The following is a 21,542-nucleotide window of genomic DNA, read 5'->3' as shown; positions in this document are numbered from 1 at the left end:
ATGGACAACCTCTCCATACGTGGTAGTCACCACAGACGCCAGTGCGTGGGGATGGGGAGCCCACATAGAAGGGAAGATCTTCCAAGGGGAATGGCCAGTAGGCATCAGGACCAGATCCTCCAATTTCAGAGAGCTCTTCGCGGTCTGGGAAGCGTTGCGGAGGAACCAGTCGGTACTAAAGAATTGTCACGTCCGCATATTATCCGACAATATAACGGCAGTGGCATTCCTGAAGCACCAGGGAGGGACCAGACATCAACCACTACAGGCCCTAGCGGAAAAAATATTCGCTTGGGCGGAACGAACAGTCCAATCTGTGACCGCAGTACACCTAGAAGGTTCTCAGAACGAAGTAGCCGACTACTTGAGCAGACAACGGATCCACCCGACAGAGTGGGAACTGAACGTAGAAATCTTCGACCATCTTTGTCAGCGTTGGGGGACCCCCAGTATAGATTTTTTTGCAAGCAGAAAGAACTCGAAGGTCCCCAGATTCTACTCCCTGAATCCAGCGGACCACCCAGAAGGCGTAGACGCCCTGAGCCAGACTTGGAGAGAATCCCTCTCTTATGCGTTCCCACCACTGGCTTTCATATCAGCAGTGCTCAGGAAGATACGCGAGGACCACGCGAGAGTGATGTTGATTGTTCCATACTGGCCGAAGAGAAGCTGGTTTCCCCTTCTAGGAGCCATGGCAGTGGGAAATCCAGTCGAACTACCCCCGTGGAAGGACATCATCCACCAGGGCCCGATCCACCACCCGAACCCAGCAAGACTCCACCTATCGGCTTGGATCCTGAGAGGGACATCCTGAAGGCAAAGGGTTTGTCGGATCAGCTCATATCCACCCTACAGGCCAGTAGGAAACCAGTGACATCCGCAATCTATCGAAAGATATGGAAAAGATTCTGTCTGGAGGGTGGCAGGTTCGATCTTGTGGCAGGCACCCCTGACCTCCCTAGCATACTAAGCTTTTTGCAGGCAGGTTTTAATAAAGGCCTTAAGCCCAGCACTCTAAAGGTCCAGATTTCAGCCTTGAGCGCCTTTTTCGATTACCAGTTAGCATCACATCCCTGGGTAATAAGATTTATAAGAGCCACACAGCGCCTGCGCCCCACGATTAGGCAGCTCACCCCGCCTTGGGACCTGGGCCTGGTACTTAGGTTTCTCTGTACAGACCCCTACGCTCTCGGGGAGAAAATAGCCATCTCTGCTCTCACTCGTAAAACGGCCTTCCTAGTAGCCATTACCATAGCCAAAAGAATAGGGGAGATCCAGGCCCTGTCCACTAAGGACCCATATCTCCAGATAATAGATGACCGTATAATCTTAAGGTTAGACCTGGCATTTACCCCAAAGGTAGCCTCTCCAAAAAACCTAAACCAAGAGGTAGTGTTACCATCTTTCTGTGATAATCCCCGTAATAAAAAGGAGCAGCGTCTTCACTCGCTGGATGTGAGGCGCACCGTTCTAGACTATCTAGAGGCCACCAATAGCTGGCGCATAGACCCAAACCTGTTCATCCTTTTCGGGGGTAGAAATAAGGGGAAGAGGGCCTCTAAGGCGTCCATCGCGCGCTGGATTACCTCAGTAATCTCGGACGCCTACCAAGCTGAAGGCGCCAACCCGCCAGGTTCCATAAAGGCCCACTCTACAAGGGCGGTATCGGCCTCATGGGCCGAACGGGCGAGGGCGTCGGTTGATCAAATCTGTAGAGCAGCAACCTGGGCCAGTCTTAATACATTTTGCAAGCACTACAAGCTTGATGTCTTAGCTGGTCAACAGACCGCATTCTGGAGAAAGGTTCTCCAGGCGGTAATCCCACCCTGAGGAGGTGCTTTGGTACTCTCCATGGTGCTGTCAGGTGGACGTCCTGGAAAATAGGTATTAGACCTACCGGTAATGATGTTTCCAGGAGTCCATCCTGACAGCACGGGTAGTTCCCTCCCGGTTGTGTTATACTACAATGTATTATGTTATGTCATATGCTGTAATATGATTGTTTCATTAAACTGTTTCTAGCATCATCCACCTTGTGGTACTTGTTAAATCACTGAGGGAGAGGGGGTGGGACATGACCTTTTAACCTCTCGTGTGCTTTCCTGTCCCTGTAAGGAGGAGGAGGATGTCCTCCATGGTGCGGTCAGGATGGACTCCTGGAAACATCATTACCGGTAGGTCTAATACCTATTTTCACACTTTGGCGGATGCCAAAAAACGGATGTGTGAAACAGGCCTTAGGGTTCCGTTACACATAGCGACGCTCCAGAGATCCCAACAACAATACGACCTGGTAAGGATCCCTGGTACGTCGCTACATGGTCGCTAGTAAGCTGTCAAACAGGCAGATCTACTCAACGACGCAGCAACGATACGGCGATCCGTATAATGACCTTGGTGGTCGTTGGGACCTTGTCACACAGCCGCTATTCTGACGACTCGTTCCTGAGTTCTGCGTCGCCATCAAGGTCGCTCGTCGGCGTCAAACACAGCGATGCATGCTAGCCAGTGGGACACCAACGATCAAAAAATGGCCTAGGACATTCAAGCACGATTAGCGACATCCAGCGGGGGGGCCGGTCGCCGCTGTGTGTCACACGTAGTGAGAGCGCTGTTGCGTGTCAAAACCTGTGATGTTTCAACGATCTCGTTATGTGAGACGGGGCCTTTAGAGCAGCCTAATCTAATTCTAGTGATGTGTTTCTTCCTGGGCTGCTTGCTGTAGTTTTGATAAAATCCCTGTTTTATCAGCAGGAGATTATCACTAGAGGACTAGTAAATAGAGATGAGCGACTTTGCCTTTTTTATGGTCGAGTTGGGTTTCATGAAACCCGACTTTCTCAAAAGTCGAGTCGAACGAAATCGTCCGACTATCGGGAAAAGTCGAAGGTCCGACTGAAACACGAAACCCAATGCAAGTCAATGGGGAAGCAAAGTTGGCAGGGAGTGGAGGACACCTACATGCCGGACCGCTTTTTTAAAGTCCGCGAAATCTCTCTCTCTCTCGTTCTCTCTCTCTCTCTCGTTCTCTCTCTCTCTCTCTCGTTCTCTCTCTCTCTCTCGTTCTCTCTCTCTCGTTCTCTCTCTCTCTCTCGTTCTCTCTCTCTCTCTCGTTCTCTCTCTCTCTCTCGTTCTCTCTCTCTCTCGTTCTCTCTCTCTCTCTCTCGTTCTCTCTCTCTCTCTCTCGTTCTCTCTCTCTCTCTCTCGTTCTCTCTCTCTCTCTCTCGTTCTCTCTCTCTCGTTCTCTCGTTCTCTCTCTCTCGTTCTCTCGTTCTCGTTCTCTCGTGTTCTCGTTCTCTCGTTCTCTCTCTCTCGTTCTCTCGTTCTCTCTCTCTCGTTCTCTCGTTCTCTCTCGTTCTTTCGTTCTCTCTCTCGTTCTCTCTCTCTCGTTCTCTCTCTCTCGTTCTCTCTCTCTCGTTCTCTCTCTCTCGTTCTCTCTCTCTCGTTCTCTCTCTCTCGTTCTCTCTCTCTCGTTCTCTCTCTCTCTCTCGTTCTCTCTCTCTCTCTCTCTCGTTCTCTCTCTCTCGTTCTCTCTCTCTCTCGTTCTCTCTCTCTCGTTCTCTCTCTCGTTCTCTCTCGTTCTCTCTCTCTCTCGTTCTCTCTCGTTCTCTCTCTCTCGTTCTCTCTCGTTCTCTCTCTCTCGTTCTCTCTCTCTCTCGTTCTCTCTCTCTCTCGTTCTCTCGTTCTCTCTCGTTCTCTCGTTCTCTCTCGTTCTCTCGTTCTCTCTCGTTCTCTCGTTCTCTCTCGTTCTCTCGTTCTCTCTCGTTCTCTCGTTCTCTCTCGTTCTCTCGTTCTCTCTCTCTTGTTCTCTCTCTCTCTCGTTCTCTCTCTCTCTCGTTCTCTCTCTCTCTCGTTCTCTCTCTCTCTCGTTCTCTCTCTCTCTCGTTCTCTCTCTCTCTCGTTCTCTCGTTCTCTCTCGTTCTCTCGTTCTCTCTCGTTCTCTCGTTCTCTCTCGTTCTCTCGTTCTCTCTCGTTCTCTCGTTCTCTCTCTCTCTCTCGTTCTCTCTCTCTCTCTCGTTCTCTCTCTCTCTCTCGTTCTCTCTCTCTCTCTCGTTCTCTCTCTCTCTCTCGTTCTCTCTCTCTCTCTCGTTCTCTCTCTCTCTCTCGTTCTCTCTCTCTCTCTCGTTCTCTCTCTCTCTCTCGTTCTCTCTCTCTCTCTCGTTCTCTCTCTCTCTCTCGTTCTCTCTCTCTCTCTCGTTCTCTCTCTCTCTCTCGTTCTCTCTCTCTCTCTCGTTCTCTCTCTCTCTCTCGTTCTCTCTCGTTCTCTCGTTCTCTCTCGTTCTCTCTCGTTCTCTCTCTCTCGTTCTCTCGATCTCTCTCGTTCTCTCGATCTCTCTCGTTCTCTCGATCTCTCTCGTTCTCTCGATCTCTCTCGTTCTCTCGATCTCTCTCGTTCTCTCGATCTCTCTCGTTCTCTCGATCTCTCTCGCGATCGACGCTGCACATGTCATCTCGTTGCCCACAGTGTACGTCGTTGCTCATTGGCTGAAAAAAAAAAAGTCACGTGCAAGCATTCTGTGAAATCAGACTTTGGTGCTCGGGTCGACGACCACATGGCCGACTTCACGCTATGGTCAGGTTTCGCTCGGCGACTTTTGAATCTGACCGACCTGTTTCGCTCAACTCTACTAGTAAATAGTGATGAGCGAGTATACGCGTTTCTCGGGTTTCCCCGAGCATGCTCGGGTGTCCTTCAAGTATTTTGGCGTGCTCAGAGATTTCGTTTTCGTCGTCTCAGCTGCATGATTTGCGGCTGCTAGACAGCCTGAATACATGTGGAGATTCCCTAACAATCAGGCATTCCTCACATTTATTCAGGCTGTCTAGCAGTCACAAATCATGCAGCTGAGACGACGAAAACGAAATCTCCGAGCACGCCAAAATACTCGGGAGGACACTCGAGCATGCTCGGGAAAACCCGAGCAACGAGCATGATCACTACTAGTAAACAGTCTATGTGGTCCTCCGTATTCATGAGCTCTGTATAACCCCGTCCCTACCACTGATTGGCAGCCTTCTCCCTATGCACACAAAGCTGCCAATTCCGTGGTGGGGGCGGGGTTATGCACAGCTCATGAAAACTGAGGACTACATGGTAGATTGTTTACTAGTCCTCTAGTGATAATTTCCTGATGATTCAGAGAACTGATGGATCTGCAGGAGATGAGCTGCATACAGCGTCTAACATCTTGTTGTGACAATGTCATAGTTTTGTTTCTTGTCCTAGTCTTTCTTCTATCCATATTCTTCTTTCTTGACTTGTAAATTTGTCTGCAGAGACTACAAAGATACAACCTGCCCTGTCTAAAGCACGTGGTGCTTTTTATGATGGTATGTGAGTTCTTTAACATTTATAGGTCTTGTCCAGACCCCCCCCCCCCTTGTGGTGCAACGAAACAGCGCTGCCTTATGCTAAAACATAAGTATTCTTATGGTCATGCTTTTATTTTTAATGGTGATGAATTAAAATAAATTTTATAGATAGATAGAAAAAGACTATATATATATATATATATATATATATATATATATATATATATATATATATATATATATATATATATATATATATATATATATATATATATTTTTTTTTTTTTTTCTTTGCAAATAATTATGTTGGCGGCACAACCCCTTTAATAACAACCAATGGATGTTACAGTTATTACAGATGAGATCTGTAATTTAATCACCTGCATTTATCAGACAAAAATGCCAAATTCTTCCAGATATTGGTGTTCTTTCAGATGCCTATAATTAACCTCTGTTAAAATTCACCCAGTGAACATGCAATGTCAACAGCTAGTGTAGAAAATAGTGTTAGAACTCAGATTTTGGCTAGAGCAGCAGTTCAAAGCAGCTTTTAAAAGCGCATGAACTAGCCAGTTAAAACGGCACATTCTGCATGGTGTTTGAGAGAGAAGGAAATAAAATAAGGTAACATTGCTTTGCAAACGGACAGGCAAATCTTTTATACGGTTTTAACATATGTGAATTATCTCAGTTGTTACTAAGTAAAACGCTGATCTACACAGAATCTTTTTTTTATATATAATTCACAGATCGTGGGAAAGAGTCATACATCTATCAGCGCTTTCAATCAAAGCCAAAAGGTACTTTGAAAAGTTCATGTGTTGGAATAGAAGTATTTCCTCTACCTCGTGTGTGTGTGTGTGATTGATTTTCCCCATAATTCTAGTCCTGTACATTGGATTTTGTTAGTGTGGGGTATGGTGCACTGCGGTAGGGGCGCACACAAGTAGGTGCAAAGGAAAAGGTCTCTGTTGGCGTCAGTTCACATTGCTGTTAACAGGGCTTTAAAAGGAGGAAAAGGCACTGTGGTGAACACTGGGAAGGGCTGCAGTGGCCACAGGTACAGGTAGGAGGTTAAGTCATTCCTGTTCACATAGTTGGGAGAAAAACAGGCTATGATCACTATCAGTGCGGAGGACGCAGATCACTTCATTGTGATCTGTGTATGGAGGATGTAGCACTGACTACATTGTAATGACCTGGAACTGGAGGTGGTGGAGATATGGCTTTTATTGAAATGATGACACAATAAAGACATTAATCCATCAAGTTCAGCCTTTATCGGTTAATTCTGCCTTGTGTATCTCTATATTCTTTATAAGGCACAATATCATTTGATAGGAGAAAAGCATCCAGCCCTTTTTTAAATGCTGATACAATGTCTGGCATTCCACAGTCTGACTGCTCGAACTGTAAAGAACCCTTTTCTTTTCGGATGCCTGAATCCCCTTTCCTGCACACGTAACAGATGTCCCCTGGTTCTTCGTAAGACTTTTGGAAGAAATAAGTCATGTGCACATGGTTAGCCAGAATGGCTTACCCTTGGGCCCATGTTATACGTGTCTCAGTGACTGTGGTTTTTATTGCAGCTTTGTCCCAAATACTTGGCCCAAGGAAAATGAATCTGTCAGTAGGATGTCATGCCACAGACCATGCACAAGCGCATCTAGCTCTTTCAAAGACAGTCTACTGAGAAATCTGTGTTTGAGGAGGCAATGCTGAGCGGGGAAATAGAGCTGGAGTGACAGAGGCTTCAGATCTACGATAGCCATCTGCATATCAACTCTAAAGGTACTGTCACACTTAGCGATGCACCAGCAATCCCGACCAGCGATATGACGCGGTCAGGATCGCTGGTACATTGCTAAGTGGTCGCTAGTGAGCTGCCACACAGGCAGATCTCACCAGCGACATCGCTGGGGACGGGGGTCGCTACTTACCTGTCACACTAGGCGATCCTGCATCCTCCCGCCCGGCTCATCGCTCGTCTCTCCGCAGGAAGCTGACGACGAGAAACAGTCCAGGACGTTCTCGCGCGATCAGCGATAACCAGCGGGGGAGCGGGTTGTAGGTAAGTATCAGACACAGCGATGTCGCTAGCAATATCGCTATAACGTCACAAGTTATAGCGATATTGCTAGAGATATCGCTTAGTGTGACATGCCCTTTACACTGATTTCTCAGTAACTGGAACGGACTGGCCATATAAGGCTGTGTGCACATGCTGCGTATTATGTGCGGATTCATCCGCGCGGATTTTGTAAAATCCGCAGGTGAAACCGCAGGTCAAAAGACCTGCGGTTTTACCTGCGGATTGCTCTGCGGTTTTGCCCTGCGGTTTTTCATCTCCTCAATAGAGGAGATGGCAAACCGCAGGAGAATCCGCAGAAAGAATTGACATGTCAATTCTTTCTGCGGATTGAAAACCGCAGATAATCCGCGCGGAAAATTCCGCACCGTCTGCACTGCGGTTTTTGATTCCCATAGGGAATCATGGTACTGTACACCACAGCAGAAACTGCTGCGGGTCCGCAGCGGGCAAAACCGCTGCGGAACCGCAGCAAAATCCGCAGCGTGTGCACACAGCCTAAAGGTATTTTTGGAATTGTCTTTGAAAAAGCTACATGCGCATGTAAACAATTTGTGGTGTGAAATCCTGTTGACAGATTTCCATTTAAAAGTATAGATTGAATGATGAACTTATTACGGAGGGTTAAAATGAAAAGCTCAAACTCGGGACTACTACTCAACACAAAGAATACAAATATGGTGACTTTTCCCTTCACCCATGACAGCACCACATGAGAGAGGGATCCGCCCCGCCAGGACAGGAACCTACTGAAACATAAGGGGCGGCACCTCTTCCCCGCTTCAGTTCGGTTCCTGTCCTGGAAAGGAATCCCTCTGACAGCGGCGGTGCCTGTCAGGATGAAAAGACCCAGGGCCGTCCCGGCGTGTAAAAATGCAGGGCTGGCTTACCTGCGACGCTGGCCGTCGGCAGCTGGTAGCGCAGTCCCCGGGGTTTTCCTCATACGGGCCCCGGGTTCGTGCGGGCACGTTCCGATGTCCTCCCTTCGGAGGTTCCTCCCTGTGCCGCCCTCCCCCTGCGCGCGCGCCCGTTCCTTCCCCTGCATGCAGGGGAAGCCGGGAGCAGAGACCGGCGTCTGACGTGGGAGCGCGACCGCTGACGTCATCAAGACGCGACGGTCATGGCGCCGGGCGCGACGCCGGCCAGGAGAAGCGGCTGGCGGTCGCGGGGGGGAGGGGTAATGAGGGGCTCACTCACCGCATAAAAGAAGGAGCAGAAGTGGCTGCAGGGGCGACAATGGCGTCTCAGGAGGATCGCTCACCGCCCCCATTGTCTCTGCCCCCATCGCAAACTTCTAGTCGCAAGAGCCGCTCGAGCGGCAAAAGCAGCAGCCGTCCGAGTCACCGATCGAGGGATTCCTCGAGATCAAAAGAGCGCAGAGCGCACGCTCCTTCGCAGCCCCAGAGCCCGGTACCCGTCTTTCCTGGGTGGTGAGTGATCTCCGTGAAAGTTAGACAATAATAGGCCTTCCTATGTCTTTTTTTTTTTTTAGGGAGGCAAAAAAGCTATAAGCAAAAAGAAAAATAGAGAATGTGCCATATGCCACAGCCCTTTAGCAAAAGACTACCAAAAGGACTTATGTGTCAGCTGTATGCAGCGGACTATGGCTGAAGAGGTGCCGATCCTGGCAACAAACCTCAGATCGATGATAAAATCTGAGGTACAGGGCTCACTTAAAAAATTATTAAAAAAGAAGAGTAAGAGTAGGAAAGCCTCCCCGAGTTCCTCGTCAGGCTCCTCCTCTTCGGAGTATCAAGTTGAGCGCGGGTCATCTTCATCCTCAGACAGTGATACGGGGGGCAGACCTTGCTTTCCCGTAGAAGATACTGTCGGGGTCGTAAACGACAATGAATCCTCATTCACCAGTCATTCCAAATCATTGTGCGAGCGCAAAACATCTGGTACCGATTAAGAATGACTCAGACACGCAGCTGATTCAGTCTTAGCTAATGTCCTGCATCCACACCTGTCAGGAGCAGTACAACAACTGGCTTTTATTTACAAATACACAATACTATATTGAGTGTTAGGGGAAGGCGTGCATTAGGCGGGGTTTATGCAGTATACATCTAGTGTCCAGTCTCTCTCTGATTCGTCAAAACGTCTCCCGATGGTTACTTCTTCACATTCCTGAGTTATCTTTTTTAGGAGAAATGAAACTTAACTTAACTCTTTAGACACTGAATTTAAGTGAAAGTGAACACTGGCAGCCATCTTTAATACAGTTACATTTGCATTAGCAAGCAATTAGGAAAAACTTATTGTTTCACAGTATAAAAATATAAAAGTTATATAAGAAAATATATTTTCACCTTGACAATCCCCCCTAAACACTAAGTTTTTCCCTTAATGAAAGATCCTTCGAGACTGTCCATGTGATGGGAAAAGGGGAGGTGGATTTCTTCATCCAGACACCTCAGAAGCTCTCCCCTAGCGAGAGGCCTCCAGGCAGCTGAACCCTTCACTAACCTCACATGGAGTTCTCCCGCTGTCCCTAAACTAAGTCTCTTAACATCATCTGAGAATGGGGGGTTTTGTCTACTCTCTTGAGGGGAATATACTTAGGGATCTCCCCTAGATCAGTACCATCGTACTCTGGTGGGTCTACTTCTTGATTGAGGAAGGTGCCAGTCGGAGTTGCTTTGGCAATAACCTTTTTATACAAGGGAATAACACAACAAAGAGTTATTGATCTAATTACAAGGAGGGCAATCAGTACTATACAAGCTTGTTGAAGGAATCCCTTGAGTCCACCCAACCAGCCGGAAAAGAAAGATGTGTCTACTCCAGCATTAGTTTTCAATTCTGCTGCTAACCCAGTTATCTTTTTAAGGGCTATCATGGTTTTTCCATTCACTCCAGAGTTCTGAGGGATATAGGTACAACACTCCTCTCCCACCATCCCACAAACTCCTCCTTTCTCAGCTAATATCATATCAAGGGCTAGTCGATTTTGGAGTGTCATTCTAGTGTTAGGGCCCAATTCTTCAACTATACCTTGGAAGGCATCTTGGCTGAAATTGACAAACCTTTGTTCACTGTAATATATGTAATTGATCCATTCAACATTTTTATTAATCTGCACCTGTGGGATTATAGAAGCAAAGCCAGCATAGATCTGGTTCTGGGCTTTAAATTGGTCAGGCACCCCCCTTGGCACTCCAATAGCATCAATATTTCTCCCTCACCCATGACAGCACCACGGAGAGAGGGGATCCGCCCTTCAGGGACAGGAACCTACAGATAAAAAGGGCGGTACCTCTCCTCCGCCTTCAGTTGGGTTCCTGTCCCTGACGGAGGGACCCACAGGACGGTACCTTTCGTGTGTCCATGATCCGGGGCCGGCCTGACCGGTGGTGGCAGCGGGAAGGCCCCTGCCTCGGGAAGGTGCGGTGCCCGAAGCCGCCACTGCTGGGGCCCATGCGGGCTGCCGGGTGAGCGGGCGGGAGTGACGCCGGAGCCGCCGCTCCGGAGAGGAAGTCGGGGCTCGTGGGGACCCGGTAAACATGCGGGCGGCGCCGGGTTACAGAGGTGTACCAAGATGGCGGCCGCCCCGGAAGTAGAAGCCGGCTTCCGGGTCCCTAGAACCGGCGCATGCGCAGGAGCGCTCTCCCGGGGACCGCGGTGCAGGATGGGAGCGGTGACGCCAGCCGGGAAATTTTAAAATGGTGGCTGCACAAGCGCTCCAGGCTGGAGGCGATCCTGAAGGGGATAGTGACCAGCAACAGGAGCAGCAAGCCAGGCAGCAGCTTTAGCAGCAGCAGCACCACCACCACAATCATCGTCAAAAGAACGCAGTACAGATGGTCGTTCCAGTAGTCACTCCACGCAGCATAGCACGTCAGCTGCAAGGAGCAAATCGCCACCAGGAGTGCAGCCTATTCAGGACCTGACTCCATCTCCCGAATCGATACCTGCAGCCGCATACCTTTGGGTGAGTGATCTTCGTGAATGTTCACCATTGTATTAAAAGTTCCATTTCCCTTACTAGGGAAAGAAGGGGAAAAGAAAAGGGGTGCCCCACTTGTGCTAGTCCCCTACCTATTTCTTGAGCGAGTGGTTCTACACCTCAGAGCCAGCTGCCACCTTCACCATCTCACTCTGCTGCGGACACCAGGCAGCCAGAGTTCAACACCAGTTTCAGCAGTGGCTTCAAGCCAGCTGGTAACTCCACCAGGTTTCTGCAGTGGCTTCACAAGACGCTATCACCAACACCTGCCTAGACCATGTGACCCCATGGGGGAATGGTCAAATGATCAGGGGCCAAAAACTGCTATAACCCCAGTGACCACCGGGGGCAAAAGCCAAAGCAAAGAAAACATCGAGTGCGAAAAAAAAAAAAAACGGAACCATGTACAAAAGAAATCCTCTGTTAGGAAACTCCGGATTTGGCCTCTGACCTAAAAGCTGCGATTAAATTGGAGGTCAGAGTGCCCTTATATCCCTTAAGCATAGGGACAAATAAAAAAAAAAAAAAAAAGAAAGACACAATAGTGATTTCCCAGTCAGATTCCTCGACATCGGGAGAAATCACGTCAAAACCCTCAGATTCCAGTTCCTCATCCTCAGACGAGGAAACAGAGGGGCGTCACTGCTTCCCCCTAGACGAGGTGGACAAACTAGTGAAAGCGGTAACGTCTACCATGGGGGTGCTGGACCCTAGGCCGGATAAAACAGTCCAGGACATAATGTTCGGGGGACTGGGCCAGAAAAGGCGCGGAGAGTGTTCCCGCTAAATGAAAATGTGCGGGGTCTAATCAAAAAGAATGGGATAAACCGGACAGGAAAAACACCACGGTCCCTTCCCTTAAAAGGAAATATCCCTGTGAGGAAAGGGGCCCGAAGCTCGATGTAGCTGTCGCAAAGGCCTCAAAAAAAAAAAAAAAAAAAAATTTTGCCCTCCCCTTTGAGGACATGGGCACCCTCAGGGGTCCCCTAGATAAAAAGGCAGATACCTTTCTTAAAGGTGCATGGCAGTTAGCTGGAGGTAACCTCAGGCCAGCCATAGCGGGACGCCAAGCGATAAAATCCTAGACTCTATCCCAGTAATAAGGGGAGCGGCTGCCTTCCTAGCGGACTCATCCGCAGACTCAGTCTGGTTATCGTCCAAAGCAGCAGCACTCTCAAATGCAGCTAAGAGGCCCTTTCGGAATAGAAAGTTTCTTTTGCGGAGACCACCGAGAGAGCAAAGTGGGCTGACAAGAGAAGAGATAGAGGGTTCCTCCTCGGCAACTTGTCCTGAGACAAAAAGCCCTCTAGGTGACAGTTTGCTCAGGGTGGGGGGAAGGTTAACCCTTTTTTCTCCCAGCCTGGAAAAGAATATCAAACAACCCATGGACAGTAAACCCCTAATCCAGGAGGGCCTAAGGATAAACTTCTCTCCCTCCCGCCTCAAAAGTATGTAATGACTCCGCTAAGATCCAGTATGCAAGAGCAGAAAGCCCTAGGAAACGAAGTCCTAAGCCTGGTAGAAAAAGGAGCCCTCCAGGAGGTTCCCCTGCAGGGAAGGGGCAAGGGGTTTTACTCCCCTCTTTTTCCTGGTGACCAAGCCAGGCGGCAGGTTTCAGACAATTATAAATTTAAAAAAAAAAAAAAAAAAAAATTTTTTTGGAGTCAATCAGGTCCACCACCAATCTCGGTGTTGGATCTCAGCGACGCCTATTATCACATCCCCATTCACAAAAACTCCAGGAAATATCTCAGGTTAGCTGTCTCGATAAAGGGCGAGATAAGAGAACTCCAGTATAGAGCCTTGCCATTCGGAATATCTGTAGCTCCACGGGCAGAGATGATGGCCCATATAAGGGAGCAAGACATAATATTAATCCCGTATCTGGACTATTTTTTAATAGCAACCAGCTTGGTTCAAAAACGCTGGGAACAGGGGGACAGAGTGATGGGCACTCTGCAAGGCCTGGGCTGGCTCCTGAATCTAAAAAATCAAGATCAGAGCCCAGCAGAGTACAGGAATTCTTGGGTCTAATATTGGACTCAAACATTCAAGAGTGCCGCCTCCCAGACCGCAAGAAGGAGAAAATCGCTCAAATTGTAACAAGAGCCATCCAAAATCCCTCCATGACATTAAGAAAAGCGATGTCACGACTAGGTTCTCGCTCCGCCTGCCTGCCAGCAGTCCAATGGGCTCAGTTACACACGAGAGTTCTACAGTGGGATGTACTAGCCAACTAGTCTGCAGTAGGGGGACACCTAGAGGGTCGTATTACCCTAAATTCAAAAACTACTCATTCCCTAACCTGGTGGAAAAGCCAAGACAACCCTTCCAAAGGGATCCCCTGGGTAACAAAAAATAACACACATAGCTACCACATATGCCAGTCCCACAGGGTGGGGAGCACACATGAACAACGAAGTGGCCCAGGGTACGTGGGGAGTTCAAGAATTAGAAGCCTCCTCGAACCAGTGAGAGCTCTTAGCAGTGGGCTACGCATTAGTACACTTCTTACCCCTGCTCCGGGGTCATCATGTCCGCATATTTCGGACAATCGAGTCACAATAGCATATATAAATCATCAGGGGGGAACCAGGTCCCGAGCCCTAATGGAAACATTCTCCAGAGTCCTCAAATTAGCAGAGGCAAACCTGCTATCTCTGTCACCACTACACATCCGGGGCACGGAGAATCAAAGGGCAGACTTTCTAAGTCGCTCCCAATTATGACAAGGGGAATGGGTCCTAAAGCGGTCCGTTTTTCGGCAGATTGTAAAAATGTGGGGGGACCCGGGCATAGATCTGTTTGCCGACTTCAGAAACAAAAAGTGGAAACTTTCTGCTCCATAGACCCCAGGGGGAATCCTCTAGCTCTGGACGCCTTCATACTCCCATGGACATGGGGCCTAACATATGCCTTTCCCCCGATCATGCTGATCCCAGCAGTGTTAAGAAAAGTCAGGGAGGATGGGGCAGGAATGATTTTAATAGCCCCCTTCTGGCCCAAAAGAACCTGGTTCTCCTGGCTAAGAATATTCTCTCTAACCGACCCATGGATCCTCCCAGATCTCCTGGACCTGCTATCGCAGGGGCCAGTGTTACACCCTCAGGCAGGGAGATTCCATTTAACAGCATGGAATTTGAGAGGGCACTGATGAGAGACAGAGGAATTTCAGAGAACCTGATAACTACACTACAAAAAAAAAAAAAAAAAAGAGAAAAAATTCTTATCCACTTCGGAGGTAAAGGTTCAGGATGAGGTTCACATTGACAAAATCCTAGAATTTCTACAAAAGGGCCTAGAACAGTGTCTAGCGGTCAACACATTAAAGGTACAAGTAGAGGCCTTGGGCACCTTTATAACCATAATGTGGTAGGTAATCCCTGGGTGACAGATTACTAAGGCCGTATCCAGATCCGGGCCGATAGCTAATCAAAGATTACAATCATGGGATCTAAATCTTGTACTATCCACGCTAACAGGCCCTCCATTCGAACCTATTCACTCAGCATCCCTAAGAATCCTGTCGTTAAAAACAGTGCTTCTTTTGGCGCTAACATCAGCTCGCAGAGTGAGCGATATGCAAGCTTTATCAGTAGGGCCACCTTTCACAAAGATTCTAGATGATAGGGTCATTTTAAAGCCTGACCTGGCATATCTACCTAAAGTGTCATCACACTTCTATAAGTCCCAAGAGGTAGTCCTTCCTTCATTCTGCCCAAATCCTAAAAAGAAGGGAGAAGACAAATTCCACACCTTAGACGTGATGAGGTGCCTAGTGCAGTATCTAGAGGCCACCAAGAAATGTAGGAAGGAAGGCTCTCTCCTTGTGTGTTTTCAGGGACCTTGGAAGGGACTCAAAGCATCTAAGAGTACCCTGGAAAGGTGCATAAGGGATGCGATTGCCCTGGCATATTCATCCAGTGAAAATACCATTCCGGAAGGGTTGAGAGCCCATTCCACAGGAGTGATGGTGACCTCATGGGCTGAAAGATCTGAGGTATCAATAGAAAAAATCTGTAAGGCGGCCACCTGGTCATCACCTTCGACCTTTTTTAGGCACTATAGATTAGATCTAGCCTCTACGTCTGACCTGACCTTCGGGAGTAGGGTCCTTCAGGCGGTGGTCCCTCCCTAAGCTACCAATCTCTGTAATTCTCTCCGTGGTGCTGTCATGGGTGAGGGAGAATAGCTTAGTTACTCACCGATAACGGTGTTTCTCAGAACCCATGACAGCACCCGCTTATTCCCCTCCCCTTCACGAGTGTGGTGGGCACGTTTTACTGTTAGTAGAGTGTTTCCGTTTAGACACGGTGCTTCTGATAATAAGCAATATTATAATGTTATGCATATATTTCTGTTGTCTAACTAACCTGGAGACCCTCTGATGCTCTGTAACCAACTGAAGGCGGAGGAGAGGTACCGCCCTTTTTATCTGTAGGTTCCTGTCCCTGAAGGGCGGATCCCCTCTCTCCGTGGTGCTGTCATGGGTTCTGAGAAACACCGTTATCGGTGAGTAACTAAGCTAATACTAGTGGATCTTCTTCATAACTCATATGGAGCTGATCGAGGCTTCTCCTTTTCCTGGTAGGTTCATCAGGTATCTTTGGATCCCAGGGTAGAATCTTGAACTGCATAGCTAGTTTAACAAGGGTGCATTGGCCTGTCCAGGCATTTGGCAACCTAGGACGGAGCTTACCATCTCCACATAACCAATAAATGTCATACATATATTGTGTATGTTTGATTAACAAGTCAGTATCTAGAGAACTATTCTCTTTGCAGAAACCTGTCTCGAAGATCCCTACTGGTGTACCTGTGGTGTCGTGGGAATTATAGCAGGTGTAATTGTCAGCTAATACAGTTACTTCTCCTGGGACCTTTAGTTTGGGTTCCTTATGAATTAGTGGGATGTAATCTGGGCAATCAGTGGGCTTCAAACCTTTCAACAAATTCATGACACAGGCAGTGGTGTTGTCATCAGGGAAAAGCAATGCATGTGTGTATAGGTGTGTATTCGCAGCAGCACAAGCAATACATCCTACAGAGATATTCTGGACTTTTACATTGTACCTCACCCATTCTAACCACAAATTTTTCCTTGGGGCTGTTTGTGTTTCTATGGAGAAAACCTCTTGCCAACTGAGACCTGGAATGGGGATCACTTCATTAACTACATTTTGCAAACGCTCACCTGGGCCTATTTTAGGTGTACTGGTAACGGGGGCCTTGGTTGGTCTGAAGCTAATATCCTGAAGCCGTATATGGCCTAAATACGCATAAGGTCCAGCACTAAATACATAATTATAATGCCTTCCTAGTACCAACGTCTGCAGATCAGCAGATTGAGGGCTTTCAAGATTTAGGAGAAGGGGGTGACAGCTTCTACCCCATTTACAGCCCCTAAATGGTTGCAGAAGGGCTGTTAGATGCATTCTCTCACGAAGACTCCTACCCGTCCCATCCTTGGGGAACATGGCTTCGCTAGGTTTATATCCCCAATCATTCCCCGTACTCCAGGCAGCATCTGTCCAATAATGACAATTATTGTTGTCTTGTCTGGTAACACACATATAGAACTGGATGATCCCCTCTACCACCCGTTCAGTCTCAAGGCACTTGACTACATCACAGAAATCAAATCGCCAGATATTCACCGGGGCTGTCAGGTTTACCCAGAGAATAAAGGGACCAGAATTCTTATTTACAATAGGGGCCGAAGAGGTAGGGGCGAGGATGGCCCCCAGTCCCAAGGTCAAAAACAACAGCAACATTTCCCTTCAGTCACTACTGTGACTAAACACTGGTTCGGTCTCTTTTACAGTGTGAAGCGTGAATCCAGGTGCTCTTTCCTTCAAGTTTTACTGCAGTGGGGGTGACCAGGATCACCGTGTAGGGTCCTTCAAATCTCGGCTGGAGACAATCTCTGCGCACAAACTTTTTCACATACACCAGGTCTCCTGGCACAAAGTCATGGACCACGTCACCTGTGGATTCTGGAAGAGAAGCAGAAACTGTAGAGTGGGTGTTAGACAGTTCCTTAGACAATGCAATCACAAATTGTACAACTTTATCATTTGTCTCAGACAACTCTTGTGGCCTAATGTCTCCTATTTTAGGTGGAGCACCAAAAAGAATCTCAAAGGGAGTCAGGCCGTGTTTTCCCTGTGGGGTGTGTCTGATATGGTATAGGACCACGGGGAGCAAATCTGGCCATGGGAGTGGGTAGTCCTGGCTCATTTTAAGCAACTGGGTCTTAATTGTGGAGTTCATTCTCTCAACTTTGGCTGAACTGGAGGGGTGATAGGGGGTGTGCAGACCCAAATCTGTCCCTAACATGTGCCACAATTCCTCGTAGACATTGGCAGTGAAGGCTGGGCCTTGATCTGATTCAACAACTTCGGGAATTCCAAATCTGCACGAAATTTCAGTGATGAGCTTCTTAGCTGTAGTTTTGGCAGTCATGTTGGTCACTGAGTAGGCTTCGGGCCATCCTGAGAACATATCCACAGCCACTAGGACGTACTCATACTTTCCTGACTTGGGCATCTGAATATGATCAACCTGGATTCTCTGCCAAGGGTAGTCTGGTTTGGCAAGATGCTGAAGTGGAACCTTGGCGGTGGCTGTTGGGTTACAGATGGCACAGACTGGGCAGGCTCTTGAGTAGGCTGTGACAGTGGTAGAGATTCCTGGGGCCCAGTAGAGCTTCTTGATACAGGCCAGAGCTTGGTTCTTTCCTCGATGAGTTGATCCATGAGCCCATGCTGCAACGGCTGGATACATTCTTTTGGGTAGACAGGGTTTCCCATCCACCTTATAGAGTCTAGGAAATTGGTATTGTCCGGCAGAACTACGATTCCCATGAATGGCTCCTGCAGCTTCCCACTGCTTCTTTTCTTCTTTAGAGGTCAACTTTTGTTCTTCCCACAATCTCTCTTCAGGTGGTCGGGCTGGCTTCCAGACAGATCCGGTGGCAGGGTATTCCATTTCCATGTCTTCTATCAACTCCCTCTTCTTTCTTCGGGCTTCGGACTTCTCAAAGTCTCGTTCTTCTTCGGCTTGGGTAGCTTCTTTGGTTGCCTGTTCTCTTGTTTGTGCTCTGGTAAGCACAGGCATCACAGGTGTATCAGTGCCTTCCCAACAGGGTTTTTCTGGTGCTGTTTCTTCTTCTTCCCACTTTGCTGAGACATTCTTTATGGCAGCAGCTTTGGCAGCTTGATCTGCTAAATGGTTTCCTCTAGTCTCCTTCGAATTGACTTTCCCGTGAGCTTTGACCTTGATCACCGCAATTTGTACAGGTAGCTCCAATGCCTTCATCAGGGCTTTAATCCTTAGTGCATGTTTAACAGGGGTTCCTGTAGCCGTAATGAACCCTCGGGACTTCCACAGGAATCCAAAATCGTGACAGATTCCATAGCCGTATCTTGAGTCAGTGTAGACATTGGCCGTCTTCCCTTCTGCTAGATAACATGCTTGTTGTAGGGCCACAAGTTCGGCTTCTTGAGCCGAAAGGTGAGGTGGCAAGGCTTCAGCCAGAAGGACTTCTGTTTCAGTGGTGACCGCATATCCAGTGTGGAACTTGCCATAAGAGTCTGCAAATCGAGATCCATCAGTCCATAGTTGCAAATCAGGGTTGAGAAGTTCTTGAGTTACCACATTTTGTGGTGCAGAGGCTTCTTGTTCCAGTGCTTTTATACAGTCATGCGGGTCATCAGGTGACCTCCCGTCTGGTAAGTCCTTATACCCATCAGGGAACTCCCCCCTAGAATGTGGAAGCAAAGTGGCTGGGTTGATGGTAGTACATTTCTGGAAGGTGATGTTGGAGGGCAGAAGTAGAGAGCACTGAAGTCTGAGATGTCTTTGGCTCGTTAGATGCTTAGGAGATGTTTGTTGGAGGACAGCAGAGAGATCATGTCCAGCTTGAATGACCAAGTCATGACCAAGTGCTATGTCAGCAGACTTATCCAGAAGAACATGGGCTGCATGCACAGCCTTGAGACAGGAAGGAGCAGTTCTGGCAACAGGGTCTAGCCTGGCTGAGTAGTAGGCCAGAGGAAGGAAACGATCAGCATGTTTCTGTGCCAGCACACCAGAGGCATGTCCTTCAGATTCTGAAACAAAGAGATGAAACGGCTGAGTGTAGTCAGGGAGACCCAGAGCAGGGGCGCTGACAACAGCTTCCTTGAGAGCCAGGAAACAGTCTTTTTGCTGAGCATAGATATACGGATTTTCAGCATGATCCCAGTCCGGTCCTCCAGTCTTGAGGCAATCATACAAAGGTTGCATGAGTCTTGAAGCATCCGGAATCCACTGTCTGCAGTAGGTAATGAGTCCTAAGAAAGACTGCATAGCAGAGTATGTCTTTGGATAAGGGATATCCTCGATTGCATGTTTTCTATCCTCGGTGAGGTGTCTCGAGCCTTGAGAGATGCAGTGTCCGAGGAAGACGACTTTCTCTTTGCACCACTGGACCTTGGCCTTTGAGACTTTGCAGTTGGCAGAATGAAGAAAAAGGAGCAAGGACTCAGAAGCAGCAAACAGATTCTCTTCAGTTCCACAGAGGAGTAGGTCATCAACATACTGGAGAAGCGTGACATGAAGATTCTGTAACACCCACGGATCCAGGGTCATCTTCATAGCATGAGTGAACTGGTTAGGGGAGTTCTGGGCACCCTGTGGTGTCCTGGTCCAGGTCAGCTGAGATCCTTGAAACGTGAAGGCAAATAAAAACTGTGAGTCTTCATGAAGCGGGACACTGAAGAAAGCATTAGCCAGGTCAATAACGGTGAAGAGTGTTGCTGAAGTAGGCACTTGAGAAAGCAAGGTGTTTGGGTTGGGTACCACAGGAGTTTCCAAGATGGTGGCTGAATTGACTGCTCTGAGGTCCTGTACAAGTCTGTACTTCGGAGGGTCTCCAGGAGCTGTCTTCTTCTTCACTGGAAACAGGGGTGTGTTACAGGGTGAAACACATCTGATTAGCACTCCAGAATGTAAGAGGGAGGTAATCTGAACTCCAAGGCTCCGCTCTTGGGCAGCCTTAAGCGGATACTGAGGTAGTCTGGGGTATGGGTGCCCAGATTTGAGGTGGACTTTTACTGGAGGCACTTTGAGCAGACCCACATCCTCAGATCCAGTTGACCACAGAGTGGTAGGTAGATTGGGCAAATCCGGGGAAGGTGTCGTTTGCAGAGTCATCATCATCAGAGGGAAAGCCTTAAGGACACAACGATCTTCAGTGCCTTGTTGTGAGGCAGGATCTTGTAATTGCAATTACATCCCTTGATCACCGAAGATGATGGTAGCGTGAAGCCTTTGAAGGAGGTCAGCTCCTAGAAGGTTGACGGGGCAGGTTTCAGACACCAGAAATTTGGCAAAGACACCAGAGAATGGGCCAGCTGGGACGGGAACAGTGAGTGGTGATGAGGTTTGTTGACCTTCAACTCCAATACATGTGAGGAAATCTGAAGACAGGGAGATTGTAGGAGGCAGCTGAGATGAAGAGATAACAGAGGTGGCCGCCCCAGTGTCCACTAAGAACTCGAGAGGTTGATTGTCCACTTCCAGGGTCACTGTACCACAAGACGAGGAAGTACAGGTGGCGGGAAAAGTGGGCACCGGTTGGCCTGAACTTCGTGAGTGTGGAGGAGGAAGAGGTCTCTGAGGGTGCCCCCTGCGAGGACAACTTCTTCTCATATGACCAGGGCTGGCACACTCCCAACACAGAGGTCTCCCTTGGTCATCACGAACTGGTCTGTCCCTGTAGTTTTGGCCCTGGGACCCTCTCGGCCTCAAGCGTGGTGATCCATACCGATCCTGAGCCTGATACACCATAACAGGTACTTCTGAGGCTTCTGCCATATACATGGCTGGTTTCTTCTTGCCTTTGTCCTTCTGTGCTTCCTTCTCTGCTTCCTTTTCTGCTTCTTTTTCTTCCCTTTGAAGCATTTTCTGATAACTCTTCACAACAGTGAGGGCCTGTTTTAGGGGACCATCAGGTAATTCGGGACGAAGCTTCATGACCTTATCCTTCAGTGGATCTTCCAGACCATCAATAAAAGCACGGACCAACAAGGCTGCCTGCGTCTTCACATGAGTTGAATAACCCAAGTCTTCAAACTGCATAGTTAGTCTGGCAGCGTATTTCTCCACAGCTTCACCAGATTCTTGTTGTATATCCTGTATTGATCC

General features: G+C 48.4%; 1 protein-coding gene and 1 long non-coding RNA gene across 2 annotated transcripts in view; both read left to right on the top strand.

Annotated features, from left to right (window-relative positions):
• LOC141085794 (uncharacterized) overlaps positions 1 to 21,542 on the top strand; it is a 90,895-nt gene that overhangs the window by 46,564 nt on the left and 22,789 nt on the right. The window contains exons 15-16 of the mRNA XM_073571362.1: positions 5,278 to 5,331; positions 6,063 to 6,113. Coding sequence (XP_073427463.1) covers positions 5,278 to 5,331; positions 6,063 to 6,113 — 105 coding nt within the window. The remainder of the gene's footprint in view (positions 1 to 5,277; positions 5,332 to 6,062; positions 6,114 to 21,542) is intronic.
• Positions 10,437 to 14,532, top strand: LOC141085792 (uncharacterized). The gene is made up of 2 exons (XR_012231409.1): positions 10,437 to 11,539; positions 11,580 to 14,532. It is a non-coding gene; the product is annotated as an uncharacterized lncRNA (long non-coding RNA).

This window comes from Dendrobates tinctorius, unplaced genomic scaffold (assembly GCF_039654945.1).
Source record: "Dendrobates tinctorius isolate UK_male_01 unplaced genomic scaffold, ASM3965494v1 ptg000029l, whole genome shotgun sequence".
In the NCBI taxonomy this organism is placed as follows: Eukaryota; Metazoa; Chordata; class Amphibia; order Anura; family Dendrobatidae; genus Dendrobates; species Dendrobates tinctorius.
This window is presented reverse-complemented; position numbering and strand designations above follow the sequence as displayed.